This window comes from Salvia splendens, chromosome 10 (assembly GCF_004379255.2).
Source record: "Salvia splendens isolate huo1 chromosome 10, SspV2, whole genome shotgun sequence".
NCBI lineage: Eukaryota > Viridiplantae > Streptophyta > Magnoliopsida > Lamiales > Lamiaceae > Salvia > Salvia splendens.
This window is the reverse complement of record NC_056041.1, coordinates 15252421-15267434: the sequence shown is the minus strand read 5'-3', so window position 1 is coordinate 15267434 and position 15014 is coordinate 15252421. Positions and strand designations below refer to the sequence as shown.

General features: G+C 36.2%; 2 protein-coding genes across 4 annotated transcripts; both read right to left on the bottom strand.

Annotated features, from left to right (window-relative positions):
* Nucleotides 1-6419: 6419 nt before the first annotated feature.
* On the bottom strand, nucleotides 6420-9776 carry LOC121751674. Of its 2 annotated transcripts, none has more exons than XM_042146480.1 (4): nucleotides 9511-9776; nucleotides 7947-8671; nucleotides 7781-7864; nucleotides 6420-6860 (listed from the first exon to the last, which is right to left on the bottom strand). In XM_042146480.1, exons 2-4 carry the CDS (start codon nucleotides 8632-8634, stop codon nucleotides 6763-6765), a joined length of 870 nt encoding a protein of 289 aa, XP_042002414.1. In that variant the 5' UTR covers nucleotides 8635-8671; nucleotides 9511-9776; the 3' UTR covers nucleotides 6420-6762. The 2 variants fall into 2 exon arrangements, with proteins under 2 accessions (XP_042002414.1, XP_042002415.1); XM_042146481.1 differs by lacking the exon at nucleotides 9511-9776 and adding an exon at nucleotides 9158-9270.
* Nucleotides 9777-10049: 273 nt separating this feature from the next.
* Nucleotides 10050-14745, bottom strand: LOC121751673 (ubiquitin domain-containing protein DSK2b-like). 2 transcript variants are annotated; one of them, XM_042146479.1, is made up of 8 exons: nucleotides 14311-14745; nucleotides 12765-13532; nucleotides 12160-12362; nucleotides 11966-12079; nucleotides 11164-11210; nucleotides 10837-10865; nucleotides 10623-10712; nucleotides 10050-10536 (listed from the first exon to the last, which is right to left on the bottom strand). In XM_042146479.1, the coding sequence occupies exons 1-8, from the start codon at nucleotides 14534-14536 to the stop codon at nucleotides 10388-10390; spliced, it is 1626 nt and encodes a 541-aa protein (XP_042002413.1). In that variant the 5' UTR covers nucleotides 14537-14745; the 3' UTR covers nucleotides 10050-10387. The 2 variants fall into 2 exon arrangements, with proteins under 2 accessions (XP_042002413.1, XP_042002411.1); XM_042146477.1 differs by having other exon boundaries at nucleotides 12160-12365; nucleotides 14311-14743.
* Between the last annotated feature and the right edge of the window lie 269 nt (nucleotides 14746-15014).

Genomic DNA, 15014 nt, shown 5'->3' with positions numbered 1-15014 from the left:
CAAGACAAGAGAGAAAAGTAGGCTTATATAATTGGAAGGTTAGAAATATTAAAACAAGTTGGATTAGTCATTGATAACGATGCACAGCATTAACTGCTAATTATTATTAAGGCCAACCCATCATTGTTTGACTACATCTTGGTTAGGGTTAGTTTGCCGTGCGTCAGAGTTCAGCTATATACATATGGAGTATTTATATACGTCCAATAAAAATGGTATATTTTCGGATGACATGAATTGTAATGCTTAATTGATAAAGTATGAGAAATATATAAAAAAAGTGATTGATATAATATTAGTAAAAAATGAGTCTCATCTCATTAAAGAAAAAAAAAACAAATTATTTATAAGACAGACCAAAATAACAAATAGTCTATTTTATGAGATGTATAGTCATTATTTATTTGGAGTATAATAAATGTGTATGAATATATGTTATATTTTGTGGATAGAGATATTAGATTCCACTTATGAGATATGAAACCCAAGTTGTACTTCCACTTGGTATCTGGTATTGGATCCTTGTCAACAACAATCACCCAATTGTATCTGCTTTCTGATGTCATCATCATCCTACTATTTTAAATTTGGTTTTAATTTTGATTTTATCTACCACTTATGGTTATTATTGTATGTAACGTAGACTTTACTTATTTGATCACTTCTTCTGCACTAAATTAATATAAGCAGAGGACTAAGGCGTGTGTGGAATATCTGTTTTATACTAGCTAGTCCTTTTCTCAACGTACGTGTTCATCTTTTTATTAATTTTATTTTCTCTATTACTATATTTTTTTGTGTATATTTACAGTATTTCAAAGTACATAACGTGCATTAGTGAATAGTGATATGTCAAAGTTTTACACTAATATTTTCAATTTAGTTTCTTTTTGTTCCGCTAAGCTCAAGGAAAAGAGTTGCTTTTCTCTTTCCTCCATAATCCCAATAAATTATTCACATTCAACCTTTTCTATCTTTTTTAATTTATTCTCATTTCTCTCTCTTTATTTCTAAACATAGGATTGTTTGACAAATAATATTATACTACTACTATTAAATACGCATATCAAACTAACAAATAGATATTTCAACGAGAACGATAAACGCATAATTCACTATTTAGAATTTCTGGATGAAAAATAGAAGATTATCTTAGGTGAATTTTGGAGAAGATATATTATTATTTGTAAAATGAAAAGCATCACAGCAATTATTGTCTGAAATGTGAAGAAATTGGTTACTTATATTGTAATCCATAGTTAATTTTTAATTAGAGTGAACTATATAAAATGTCTTTGATGTTTCCATTTGTTTCACTCTAGACCCCTGATTAAAAAAAATATCGTCACAAGTCTCTGGCTTTTAACATAATCACATATCATGTTTTTCAGACTAAAAGACCCTTCAGCCCTAAAAGGGCATTATGGGCATATCACATGGAGTTCTGCAGTGGCGGCCTGCAACCTGACGCGATTTGACGTCTATGCGTCAGCCGTCAGTTATGATGGTTGTGCCTCAGCGGCGGTCTGTGTATAGAGACACCACATATACACGCCACGTATATCATACTCCATTCGTGATTTAACAAATACATTTCAAAAATTTCACAATATATGCTGCTAATTTTATTAATTAGTTAATAATATCTGTATAATTCAAAATATATGTTACACTTGTCGAAATAAAGGCAGCCTCCTTTATGAAGTGCATAATTATTCAAATATTATTTCTTAAAATTTCACCACTTTCTTGTTAGTCATGATTCTTGACATATCACTTAATAATATCAACAAAAATTAAAATAAAACAATACTCCATATGATTTGGATTCGTAAGTCGTAACTGTTTAATTAATTAGTGTTTACCCAACTGAAAAAAAATCTACACGTAAAATTTAAAATAGTGAAATAGTGTTTTTCTAAGGTAATATACTTTATTCTTAATCCGTTCATAATTAATGGAATAGTTATATTATTGTATTAAATTAATTCTTTGATATTGTTAATGTTTAGTATTTAATGCTGTTTTTTATCAACTATCATAAGATTCAAAATTATGGGTAGTGAACAAATATAATATGACGAGCCCGTGAATTTTATTCCTTATTATTCAACGAACGTTTAATATTAAATTTATTAGTAATAATTTACTGAATTTCAGACAATAAAATTTGTCTAATTCAAAATTAGAAAACCATAATTTGCGAGTTCAATAAATTATGCAGAAGGTTTTTTTTTTCTAAAAATATGAAAATATATAATTTCTTGTCTCTGATAATTGAAAGAATTTCCCCAAAACATACCACGAATCAATGTTAATAAGAACAACAAAGAGAAATTAAAAAAAAAAACTAATCGACCTCTTCCTCTTCGTCCTCCTCCTTGTACAGGACCAAATGCGTCTGCGTCCTCGTCATATCTCCCTGCGCCGCGGCGGCAACGAAGGAGGGCGAATTGTGGCACAGATAGGGCTGGGAAAATATACCGAAATACCGCACTTACCGTACCGAAAAAATACCGAACATACCAAATTTTTGGTATATCGTACTTTTCGGTACGGTATCATACCGTACCGGTAATTTTAGGTACGCTAAAGGTATGCATTTTGTATATACCGCGGTATACCACGTTATACCGCAAATAACACGGTACACCGCAAATTGCGGTATATACCGGAAATCACGGTATACAACATATTGCGGTATATCGAAATCACGATACGGTATACCGATAAAAGTGGTACGGTAACGATATATAAATTTTGGTATACCGACAAAAGTGGTACGGTAAATGTATGGTTTTGCCGCACGGTACGGTACGGTATGCGGTATGGCCATTTCGGCGCGGTATACCGTACCGTTCCAACCCTAGGCACGGAGAGGCGGCACCGGTGATCGGAGAAAAGAGATTCATCAGCGCCAAGCAGCCCTTGCTCCACGTCCTTCGGATCGGATAGGAGATCGAGTTGTGGCGAGAGGCGTGGCTGCAGTGGCCGCGCTCTTTGTGAAGGGTGCACTTGCAATTCTTATGGTACGGCCGCCGCTCGATGTTCATGTCTCTGCCGGAGATGCATCCCTCGAATATTCCGCGGTGGAAACCGTCGCCGGCCGCACCCGCCGACATATCGAGATTTCAGATCTGGTGAATGAAGCAGCGCAAATTATGCAGCATGTTTTTATAACTATATATGTTGCAATAGTTATTTATTTCATTTATTTGTGAATCTGCAAGCTACACTGCTGCATGTACTGATTTGACAAAAGTGCAGAGTATGCCTGCAAGTGTTGGTAATATGACTGAAATGCCCTTCAAGGCATTTGGGCATTTTGGTCCAAAAAATGGCTACAAATATACGATATGTGATTATGTTAAAGGCCAGAGACTTGTGGCAATATTTTTTTTTGTTAGTGGTCTGGAGTGAAACAAATGAAAACGGGAGAGACATTTTATGTAGTTCACTCTTTTAATTAAAAGAATATTAGGTCTCAATTGATAGCTCATCATAGCCTTTACTGATCTTAAACCCAAGACGAGTGAGGAGAAGAGTGGAAGAAATAATTTCAAACTCCATTATACACCAACATATTAATCATATTCCATATAATTAAATGCTCTTTGAAAATCTTAACAAGACATCAAAATATTAAGCATATATAAAAAAAAATAATACTATGATTCATTGACAAATAGTTAAGCAAACAATTGATAGAAACTACAAAATTAATAGTATAATCCAAACAAAATGAGTAACTTACGAATTTAAGTTTAAGGCAAAATAAAAGTCAAATCATGATTTTTATATACTCATTGCAAATACCGAATGAACCTTAAATCAAAATTCTCAACCGTTCAATTAAAAACAAACATATCCACTACAATACAATATTAAAATAAAGTTTTATTCTATTAAAACTAATAATAATAAATAAAACAAAACAAGGGACGTACTAGTTCTGCATTACAATCAGTACAGGCATGAGATATTTGTTAATAAAATTGGAACATGTCATATAGTAACAAACTAACTAAACCAAACTTTTGTGCCTTAGAGCATCCGCAACACGTCTCGCCCCCGTCTCGGTCTCGTCTTGGAGAGACAAGACGGCAGCGAGACGGCGATGCAGCCTTCCATCTTGGTCTCGTCTCGGCGGGCGTCACGTGGCGAGCGCTGGCGCTAGGAGTGACGCCCACTCGCCGGCCCGCGAGTGGGCGTCGTCATGCTGAAGTAATAAATAATTTTTAAAAAAATTCAATTTTAATAAATAAAAATTAAAAAACGGTAATATTACCGTTCAACGGTAATATTTTAATTTTTATTCTTTTTTATTCTATAAATACTCATCTTTCATTCTCATTATACACACAAACACACATCTATTCTTCTCAATTCATCTCTATTTTCTCTCCAATTTTCATCTCAAAATGTCCGGCGACGGAAACTTTGGCGGCTCCGACGGCTATGACTTGAACACGTTTGACTATTGGGGGGCATGTACAATGTCTTGGGTGCTTCCGGTTCGGGTTCGTCGACGCTGGGCACCCAAGGCTCGTCGACGCCAGCGGCGTACCAATCACCCTATTTTGATGTGGATGCATATTCTCGTCCCTCTGCCCCGAGGTATGGGCAATCGCAGGGATTATCCCAAATTATGGAGGATTTTCCGGATGAACCCAATCCGGAAGGAGGAAGATGCTCCGCAGTCATTTTGACCGAGTCGACAAAGATGTCAAATTTTTTTGCGGGATCTATAAGAATGAAGCGGCGAATTACCAAAGCGGAGCCAGTGGAGCCGACATTCTGAGAGCGGCTATGCGAGTCTTTTTTTACGACAACAACAAAGAATTCAAACATGTCGATGTTTGGGAGGCTGTCAAAGACGTTGAAAGGTGGGCTGGCGGTGTCCAGTCCAGCACGGGCTCGAGCTCGAAACGCACGAAGCACACGGCGGGTGGTCAATAATCGAGGGCGGGTCACGCAACGATGGCTGACACTTCCTGCATGAGGCCTCCCCAATATCAAGCCCATCTTGTTGGAATTGAGTATATGGCAAGACAAATTGGTATTCCGCCTACAGGTGGCTTGAGTGCACCGCCACCGCCTTCGGGGGATTTTAAGTGTGTAATTTTTTAATTTCTAGTATTTTAAGTGTGTAATTTTTAAGTGTGTAATTTTTTAAGTGTGTAATTTTTAATTTCTAGTATTTTAAATTACGTCTTTTTATTTATTTATTTAGATTTTAATTATGTGTTTTTTATATTTTTTAGGATTTTAAATTGTAATTTTATTTTATTTAATGAAGTGTGTTTTTATTAATTGAATTTGTTGGAAATAAAAAAAAATGAAATTGAATGAATAGTTAAGGGATGAGATGGTTAAAAGATGGTTAAGAGATACAGGTGCTATCTCTTAATTAATTAAAAGATGGAGTGAAAAGTACAGTGGAACCCATGAATAGTTAAGAGATGAGACGGTTAAGAGACAGCGTTGCGGATGACCTTATATTTAGGAAAATAAAGCTATGATAAGCCTTACATCTTTGACATTCCAAGTTTGTCAATATATAACCAATTTGTTATAGTAATATATTTGTTTAGTCATTATTGAATTAAGCTTTGTGATTATATGTAAGAGAGATAGAGAATCAGTGTATATGACCGGATTCCAAGTGATTATATGTGAGTGTTTGAATATAAATACTAAATGTATATGTCATTGATGCCAATTGGATTAAACTAAAATCCAAGGATGGTAAACGTTTTAGGTGATAATCTGGACGTATTGAATTATATGTCCATGTAATAAAGTCAAACCTCAATTATTTAGACGGTGGAGATGATGACGATGATAATGATAATCTTTACTATTAAACTAATATTCCCACATGTAAAGTCAATTATTAGATACCTTCGTGGATAGAGATCCAATATTGATATGAATATCTGGAATAATTGCTTTGGTATATACATTGAAGATTCTTGCCCACATTTTATATCACAAAATTGACCACCAATTAAACAGAGTCATTCAAGCTTATCTGATGTGAATACAAGTATCATCCAAATCACAAACACACATATATATATATATACTATAATATTTTAAAAATATAAAATGCTGTTGAACCAGCCCAACACCTTGATTCCTTTGCATACAAACAGTTGTAGCTTATACAGAAGTCAGGATAAAAAATTATTACAAATTAAATATTTTTATAAATAATCATGCGACTTTAATAAATAGGACTTGTGGCATCCTCATGCCTAGCTAGCTATGTCAAATTGTCAATTGAATAATAAAAACACTTAAACGATGTGCTAGGCAATAAGTCAGCTAGTAATTATACTTCCAAAAATAAGAAGCAAAGAAAAGATACACATATAAATACTACTAATAGTATTAAATATATTATAGGAATTTGATTTTGGGTGGATGTTGACATCACATATTATTGACAAGTTCCAATCTATCTTTTTTATGAGATGAACATTTCACAGTAGGTACAACTTTGGTCCCAAGAATTTGGAGCATTTAGACAGCTAAATACACATAAATTTGTTTATTTGTAAGCATAATAGACAATGGGAACTAGGAGAGTGCTATTCCTGTAGCAAATAGCTATATCTATATGAAGCACCTCCAAATGCAAGAGTGCTCCTCATTGCACTTTCTGTACCAAGATATATACATACTACAGATCTACAACCACATCATTTTGTATTGGTATTAAAAAAAGAGAGCAAACCTTGCTTTGGTGCAGTTTTTTTACTTGTGTAACTGCTCTGGTAGATTAGAGGGTGTACAGACATTCTTTCCATATTTACCCAAGACATCAGCGAACCGAACCCGTCGCATCTCTTTTGCTGAAGCACAAACAAGTAAATAAATTGTATGTCAGTACTCTTTCCCTTCCACCTAATTGTGGTTCTGAAGACAGAGAGAACCCACAACTAAAATTTTCATATTGCATCCAATTGGATGACATAGAAAGCACAAGCATAAGGAAACTGCACTTCAAAATACAGATACAGTGATGCAGAAAACATCCATGAGATTCTAGGTCGGGCAGGAAAACGTTAAAGTACTTTGCTAGCTTTCATGGTTTTGGTTTCAGTAGCATATTATATTATACAATATCATAGATGCTTATAGATATGATAATATGGATCAACGTTATTCTGATGTTTCACAAATATCAAATTCATATATTGAAAAACAATGACCCCATTGCATGTAGGGGATCCTACACTAATATTTTTTTAATACGAATCTGGTTGCATGCAGTGTTACTGGTTAAAGATGAAAGCAAGAGATATATCATATAACACATTTCCCTCAGGAGAATCCTTAAGCTAACTGTTATACCATGCAAGGCCGCTGCCTCCTGACTAAAGATGAAAGCCAGAGACATATCTTTAGTAGATAAAGGAGTGGCGTAGTTGATTTCATACTAGTACTATGGTTTGCAACGACCAATTTTATAGGGAAAAACTCCTTTTGTGCCAAATCTTCTTTATTTTCCTTTTAGGTTCTATCATCATTACTATTAATTAGAAAAAGGTAAAAAATGATATTCTGTACAAACTGTAATCAGTTGAATTGTTCATGTGGAAGCACACAAGCAACAAAGTCTTCATAGTCTAGGATTCTTCAGAAAGAATGGTGATACTCACCAGGTGACCAATTAAAACCTACATCTATGAAGAAGAAGAGGAAACAAAACAAAGTATAATCAAGGTATACTAAAAGCAACGTAAGAATTTTCCATGCAACATATGATTACCTTCCTCCAACGAAAGCTTAATTGATCGTTTCTCAAGTTCCACAGCATGTCTGCTAAGCTCAACAGATGAAAGCGATCGAAGCACTGGAAATTTGGACCAGAAAGTCAGTACTCAAAATATTAAGAAATGTACAGATTGCAGATATTACAATATGCAGGGACATACTCTGAACATATTCATACTGATCTGATTGATCCAACATTTTCAAGAAACTCTGCAAGCGGTTATATTGTTCTTCCCAGAGACTGACACTCACCATTGCAGGTTCTTTTGGAGAAGTTTTTCTACAGTTAAAATCAACGTGTTTAATATTCTCTGGTGATGATATATTACCAGATACTCCAAGAGAAGGAGAAACTGAACGTCTTGTAGATGAGAAACTCGGGGAAGAAGCCCTAGGAAGTGGTGCAGCATCTGATACACATATCATGGGCTCATTCTTCTCTATTAACTGTTGAGTTACATCATCCTGGTTAACAGATTTCTTCGTATCAGGAAAATTTTTGGCATTAAGTTGAGTATCACAAAGATTGCTCTTTGCTATTTCTAGTTCAGGTTTTCTGCGAACATAGACAATGTGCGCGCTTCCACCATTACTTTTCAGAGGGCTCGGTATAGACCTTTTGGTTCCAGAAATCTTAACAGCTTCACCAACACTTTCACTGGTCTCCACAGGGAACTGGCTTCCAATAGATTTAGACACGGCCATGGGGCTCTCATTACGGGAGCCCAGCAATTCTGTCCTCTTTGCGGCAATTGAGATGGAAAGTTGCTTCTCAGAATTTGACAGACCAGATTCAGCGTGAGCAAGCCCGTATTCAGTAAATGTAGAATCTTTTGTTTGTTGAACCATCAGAATCCCAATCTTATACAGTATATTAAATGAAACCCTGATACATGAAGTCACATTGGAAAGAATTAGGAATAAAGAACTCGTCTATTAGAAAAGGAAATGATACAAACCACCAGCTAGACATATAGTATGCAGGTCATCAAAACTTGGAACCAGAAACAGAATGTTGGTTCGCTTCCCCTAAGTGCATTATAGTGAAGATTCAAGAGGAAGAAAAGTTTGTGGATCATATGGCTAAAGGAGTAAGGTTGGATACAACTACTTATTATTCTCAATACCCAAATAGTTGAACCAATAAAATTCAACATAAGAGTAGTGATATACCTTCAAGTACTGATATAAATATTAGGTATAGAAGCAATCAAAGTTAGTCTTTCCACAAATCATATCTACCATATAGCACCTAAGTTGAAAGGTCTCAGTGAAAAACACAACGTAATAATGGAAAAAAGCATTCGAGCCTTCTTTTTCAGAAATTCATTGCAAAATATTCAATCTTTCTTCTTCCAGGAAATAAAATTACCATTTATGCTTAACTTATAGTACACCCAATTGGAAATGGAACTCCATAACCATTCCATTCCAAAGCATTTGCAGCACATTGCATCAATAGCTTAACCTAAAATGGAAGACATTACACGAGCCAATCAATTCGATCAAACCTAATTTTACCCTCAATTAACACAATTTGTAAGAATCAAACTACAGGAAAGGAATAGCAACAACACCACTACGGCACCACCCACCACTCCTCCAACTTTAAAATCGTAGCAATTTAAACGTCAATCCCAGCAGAAAAACAAGGATTCGAAGCACATATAACAAAATGCAAAAGAAATAAAACTTAATTCGGAAGGGAGGCGATGAAATTCTTACACCCAAACGAAAATTCAGCTGCTGATCACAAGGGGAGTAAGAGTTGCGTTGCGCAAGTTATTGTGAAATTAGAAGATGCGAAGACGATAATAAGATTGCAAATACTAATCGTACTACTTCAGGCTGACGGCATAGCCCCTGCGTAGCCACAGATTCATCTCCGCACACACAAAAATAGAGAGAGAGAAATCTAGCGCAGGTAGTTTTAGAAATAAAAAAATACTAAAAAATAAATATTAATTAAATAAAGCAGGTTCGCGGACAAGTGTTGAATGCGCGAAATCACTGCAGCGCTTTTCAGGTTTCTTTCATCTCTTTAAAACTCGTTTTTATTGAACTCGAGCACGTTTTATTCATAATATTTCGAGTGATTACATTGTTAATTTACATCAAAATTGAGTAGTCGTGGCTTCTAAATCATTTGTAAATTGGCAGAGTAAAAATTTCTGTTAAATCAGAACGACGTTGTTTGGACCTTCATGCTCCAAACAAAGTCAACAGCAGGAGATGGGAAATAAAGAATATACAGCAGACAAGACTTCTACAAACATAAACTTAAATGTTATAAATAAAATGAGGGAAAGGAAGTGTTTAGACAGTGATGGGGAAGGGGGAAGTAATACAAGATGTCAAGACGAACATAATTCTTTTAAGTATGTACACAGGCACAAATCAATATACTACTATGATGATGGTAGAAATCTCCCATCCCATTCCCATGGCGAGAGAGCATAAAAGCCCCAACACAAAGTGAGTTGTATTTTATTCTCACGCTCAATTGCTCATGTGGTCTCATGTAAATATGCCTGTAACCAAACTCAGACTAGTTTTTTTTCACTTTCCTTTGCGTCCAAAAAATTGTACACAATTCGCCAGACTATTGCCCGAGGTTTCCTAGAAGTCGTTCAACAGCTGCGTGCACGTTTCCTGCAGTGGCACGGAGTGCTCTGATGTTCTCTTGAGTGTCAAAGAAACCCATCTCTTGGAGCTGTGATAGCTGAGTTGCATACAGTTCTTCTGGGGGCACTGGGGAACAAGAAACATTTTTTTACGTCATCACACAAATTGAAGAATGAATATGGCATATCAGATCGAAGTTCAAAGAGATCAACCGTCAGGGGCATTAGGAACAGCAAAGCCACCAGCTCCGAGCCCACCAAACATATTCATCAGCATGTCCAAACCCATATTGTTTTGTGGTCCTGCATCCAAAAATAAAGAGACAAACAAGGTTGTGGCATTGGAATACTTCAATTCTACACAAGGAGAGATAATGAAGTGATAACTGAGTTTTGATCCGACTAAAGTATTAGCTTGCTTTCATACCTCTATTTTGATTAGTCTGGTCTCCTTCCCTGCAAAAGGGAATACAATAGGTTATAATAATACCTTATAAACGCATGAGTAGAGCTAATAAACAAACATATTAGGGATGGTATTCAGTAGTTGGGTTGTGACATATTTTTAGACAACTTTCACTAGCTGATTAATTTGACTTTCTTCAGTAAGAACAAGAACAGTTAAAAGTTATAAGAGGGCAAGGCATGCGATGTAACCACATTCGCAACAAAATTCAACCTATACATCTTCTTTTTTAAGTAACTTCTTAAGTGTGGATGTCTTGCGTCAAACGGAAATAATTTTTTGACTCACGGAGTTGACTGCTGCCGAGTAAGTTGTTGCTGCAAAGCCATCATTTGCTGAAAATAAGGAACAAGAGCATAGATTATCATCATAGTTAAAAGGAGGAAGTATATAATCAAAATTTATATAACAAATCCAAAGAGCAATCTTCCACAAGCCAAGTGTAGGGATTGAAATTGAACAATGAACTAACACTTTAGCAACCATAAACAATCAATATCAAGGAGAAATGGAGGTTAGCCATCTGCTTTAATTGAGTAAAATTTACAAATGAGACAACCAGGTTTATTACTTAATACATTCACAACCAGAGTAGTTTATAGCATTTTCAGGTACTTGGGTCGTGTGGACTGTACATCAATCACATGGCAAGTATAATTGATTAACCATAATATTTTACATAATGTAAACCATTGACTTATTAGATATCTAATAAGCAAACATATTTTTTACATTAATAATTCGAATATCAGATACCAAATTTTGTGTGCATATATGCATGCATATGTGTCTTTATGCAAGAAAATATATCTGAAGTCCGAATCCCTTGCTGCATATAAAGTTTAACATTACCTTATTTTAATATAAGCATAATTAGATCACAATGCTCCTACACTTATCATTTCGATCAACAATACCAAAAAACAAGAAATTCATAAGAGAAGATACTCCTGAAGTTTTCATGGTCCCTTGGTACCATCAAGTACTAAAACACCCACTCCCCATATTATAACAATAAACTAGCCAAGAAAAAGGCCATACCATACTACAGCGAACTTGAGTGCAAAAACAATATGGATCATGGACATACCTGCATCATATCAGACGAAGTCAACTGTCGAAGAAGTTCTGGATTTTGCATCATTTCTCTCAATTGAGGGTTCATGTCAAGCATGCTGCGTAGTTGAGGGTTCATGCCCATGATCTGCAATAAAATTGTAATTCCAGTCAAAATATACCCATAATAAGATTTGCTTAATCAATATTCTGCAACTGTTGTAGTACTTGTTCCATGTACTGAGGGTTGGAAAGCAAGCTCTGCATCATCTGTGACACAGCCGGATTTTGCAACAACTGACTGTATGCAGCAGGATCACCCAAGCCTGTACTCCCTAAATCAGGAAGACCAAGTCCTCCCAGTCCGGTAGTTGGAGGTGGCCTCGCATCGCCAGTTGGATTAGTTCTGGTAGCATTCATTGTTTGAGAGCCTCCTAAAACAAAAGATTCAGAAACTCAGGTAGACACCATCAGTAATACATATTTATATATGTAGATTGTAACCAGTACAAGAATATCAAGATACATATGTAAAAGGATTTGATACTGGAAGAAGATATGATTAGTTAAACTAATCAAGTAAGGAAGTAGCAAATGAGACTTTTTTTCTGGCAAGGTGGTGTCCAAATAGACTAATAAGAAAACTAAGAACAGTTTATGGAGTAAGGGATTGAGATAAAATGCAGATATAAATTACTCCCTCCTATTCTTATCAAGTGTCATCTTGAAGCATGGACCCTTTTGCAGATAAACTGAAGTTTTAGATATTGCTTACAGAACTACTGTCAAGTAATCAACCAAGGCCTTCAACTAATTAACAAAGTTTATCTTACCAGTATTGCTCCATGGATTAGGAAGTGGGTTAGCATTTGGAACAGCTGTTCCTGTTTCTGTTGCAGTTGTTGAATTTGCTCCATCTCTAGTTTGTATGCCCCCTTGATTCCCCAGGAGTGCAGCAAATGGATTCGATCCAGCATCAGTCACAGCATTACCACCTATGGTCGTTGCATTCAGGAAGGGTTCTTGTACATTTTCATACATGCGCCTAAGCATGTTGAATCCCTCAGGAGATGATTCAATGTTGCTCATTGCCCTGTCAGTGTTTCTCATCATTTCACGCATTAGCTCAGGGTTCCTTGCTGCTTCTAATGTTTGCCGAAGGACACTGGGATCATTCAGAATGTGAGCAAGTTCGGGGTTCCGATCAATTATCTCACGCATTTGAGGGTTACTCATAATTAGGCTGCGCATAATCTCAGGGTTGTTCATCAAGCTCTGAATGGCAGGCATGTTCATTATGTCCCTCATCATGTTAGGATTCTGAGTTAGTTGTTGCTGCACCTGTTCAAATTCTGGAAGTCCAGCTCCAAATAATCCACCAGATGCCCCTCCAGTACCACCTAGTCCACCTAAGCCAAGCCCTGGAAATAAGGATGCACCCGTACCACCCAACCCAGTACCCCCAGGAGTCGGACCACCACCTTGTGTGGCAGCAGGAGTAGTGGTGGTGTTCCCAGGACCAGTAGGAACGGGAGCAGGAGAAGGTGCAGAAGCTGGTGCAGAACCACGAACCATGTGAATAGTGTGATCTGCCTGCAAACCTATTCAAGAGTAGGAACATCCCATACTTAGAAGGCAGGGGAAAAGCTTCATCAAGTACTAATATGCCATGTGAAAATGTGGTATCATTTAGAAGTCCGACAGGTGCCTCTATAAAGAATGTTAAGCAGAAGATGCATTGGTCCTAAATAGACTATATGATCTGAGTGCAAATATGGACATTATTGAGAGGGTATATTCCTTAAGGAAAGTTAGGTGAAACACTAAAAATATGCTATAATTAATTTACAGTATGGGTATAATAGAGCTCCTCATGCCAATGCAATCTTCCAGACATTCCTGTTTAAGTTTAACTAACAATATCCCATTTTCAAGTGCCTCTGATAAGGCTTCACCACAAAATATGTAGCCATTAAGTGCTAACCGCAATTCATAGTAACCCCTTCCATTGCTTCCACGTGTTAGTTTACCATCAACTAAGTCAGCAATACCTGATTATTTTCCATTATTATCTTACCCAATATACTGATTTTTCCTTTGAGCTAATTTTTTCAATAATTTCAGTTGTCGTTTCCTTAATTACTCTACCAGAGACAATTTCATTTTCTACAGATGCATTCAGCATTCAATTGACAGAATTTCCCAGATTGAACATAAACAATAGGTCAGAAACTGAATCAACATAGCCAACCGCACCACAAGCAAAGATATCACACAAAACCAATCATCCATATAGTTGTTTAATCAAACAACAAACACATCAGACCGCCCAAAAATATTAAAATTAAAACTAGCAGGATTCAAAGGGGAGTAGCATACCATAGCTAACTAGGGTTTGGTCATCCTTCAAGATCCGGCCCTTGTAGATCAACCGCTGTTGATCAGCTGGCACATCGCAATTCTGCGCCAAAACACCTTTGAATTCCGCCACCGTCGATTCGAGGTTCGTTTTCACCGAAAATTTAGAGCCGTTTGAGCATCGGATGTTTACGTTCACCTCCTCAATCGCCGCAACCCCCGTGCTGGAGTCCGCCTCAGCAGCCATTTTCGCGGTGAAATTTATTCTCGTCGTCGATGAAATCAATCAAAAACCCTAACACTAAATCGAAACAAATCGGAGCCTAGAGTCGTCTCCTGTGTTGAAATGCAGAGAATTATTAATAGAGAAAGCGAAGTAAATAGGATTTGGAGAATATATAAAATAAAATAAACAGATTACAAGAAAAGGGCAACTTGGGGAAACGGGGTGAAAATCGACAAAACAGAAGTACAGGGATCAAATTGAGATTTGATGGAGCGTTTTTATTATCGCTTGGTTTGGTGAATGAAAGCGCGTTTTCTGGAAGTCTAAAAGCGTTGTGCAATTGCAGTCGGTAATTTAGACCAGACCAATAATGCAAGGAAAAAATTTATGAAAAGTGCTGATTTGTAAATAGTTTTTCAAGAATATACTTACATTTTCGCCCAAGAAACGATTAAATTAAATTAGATTAAATTAAATTAGATTAAATTAAATTAGATTA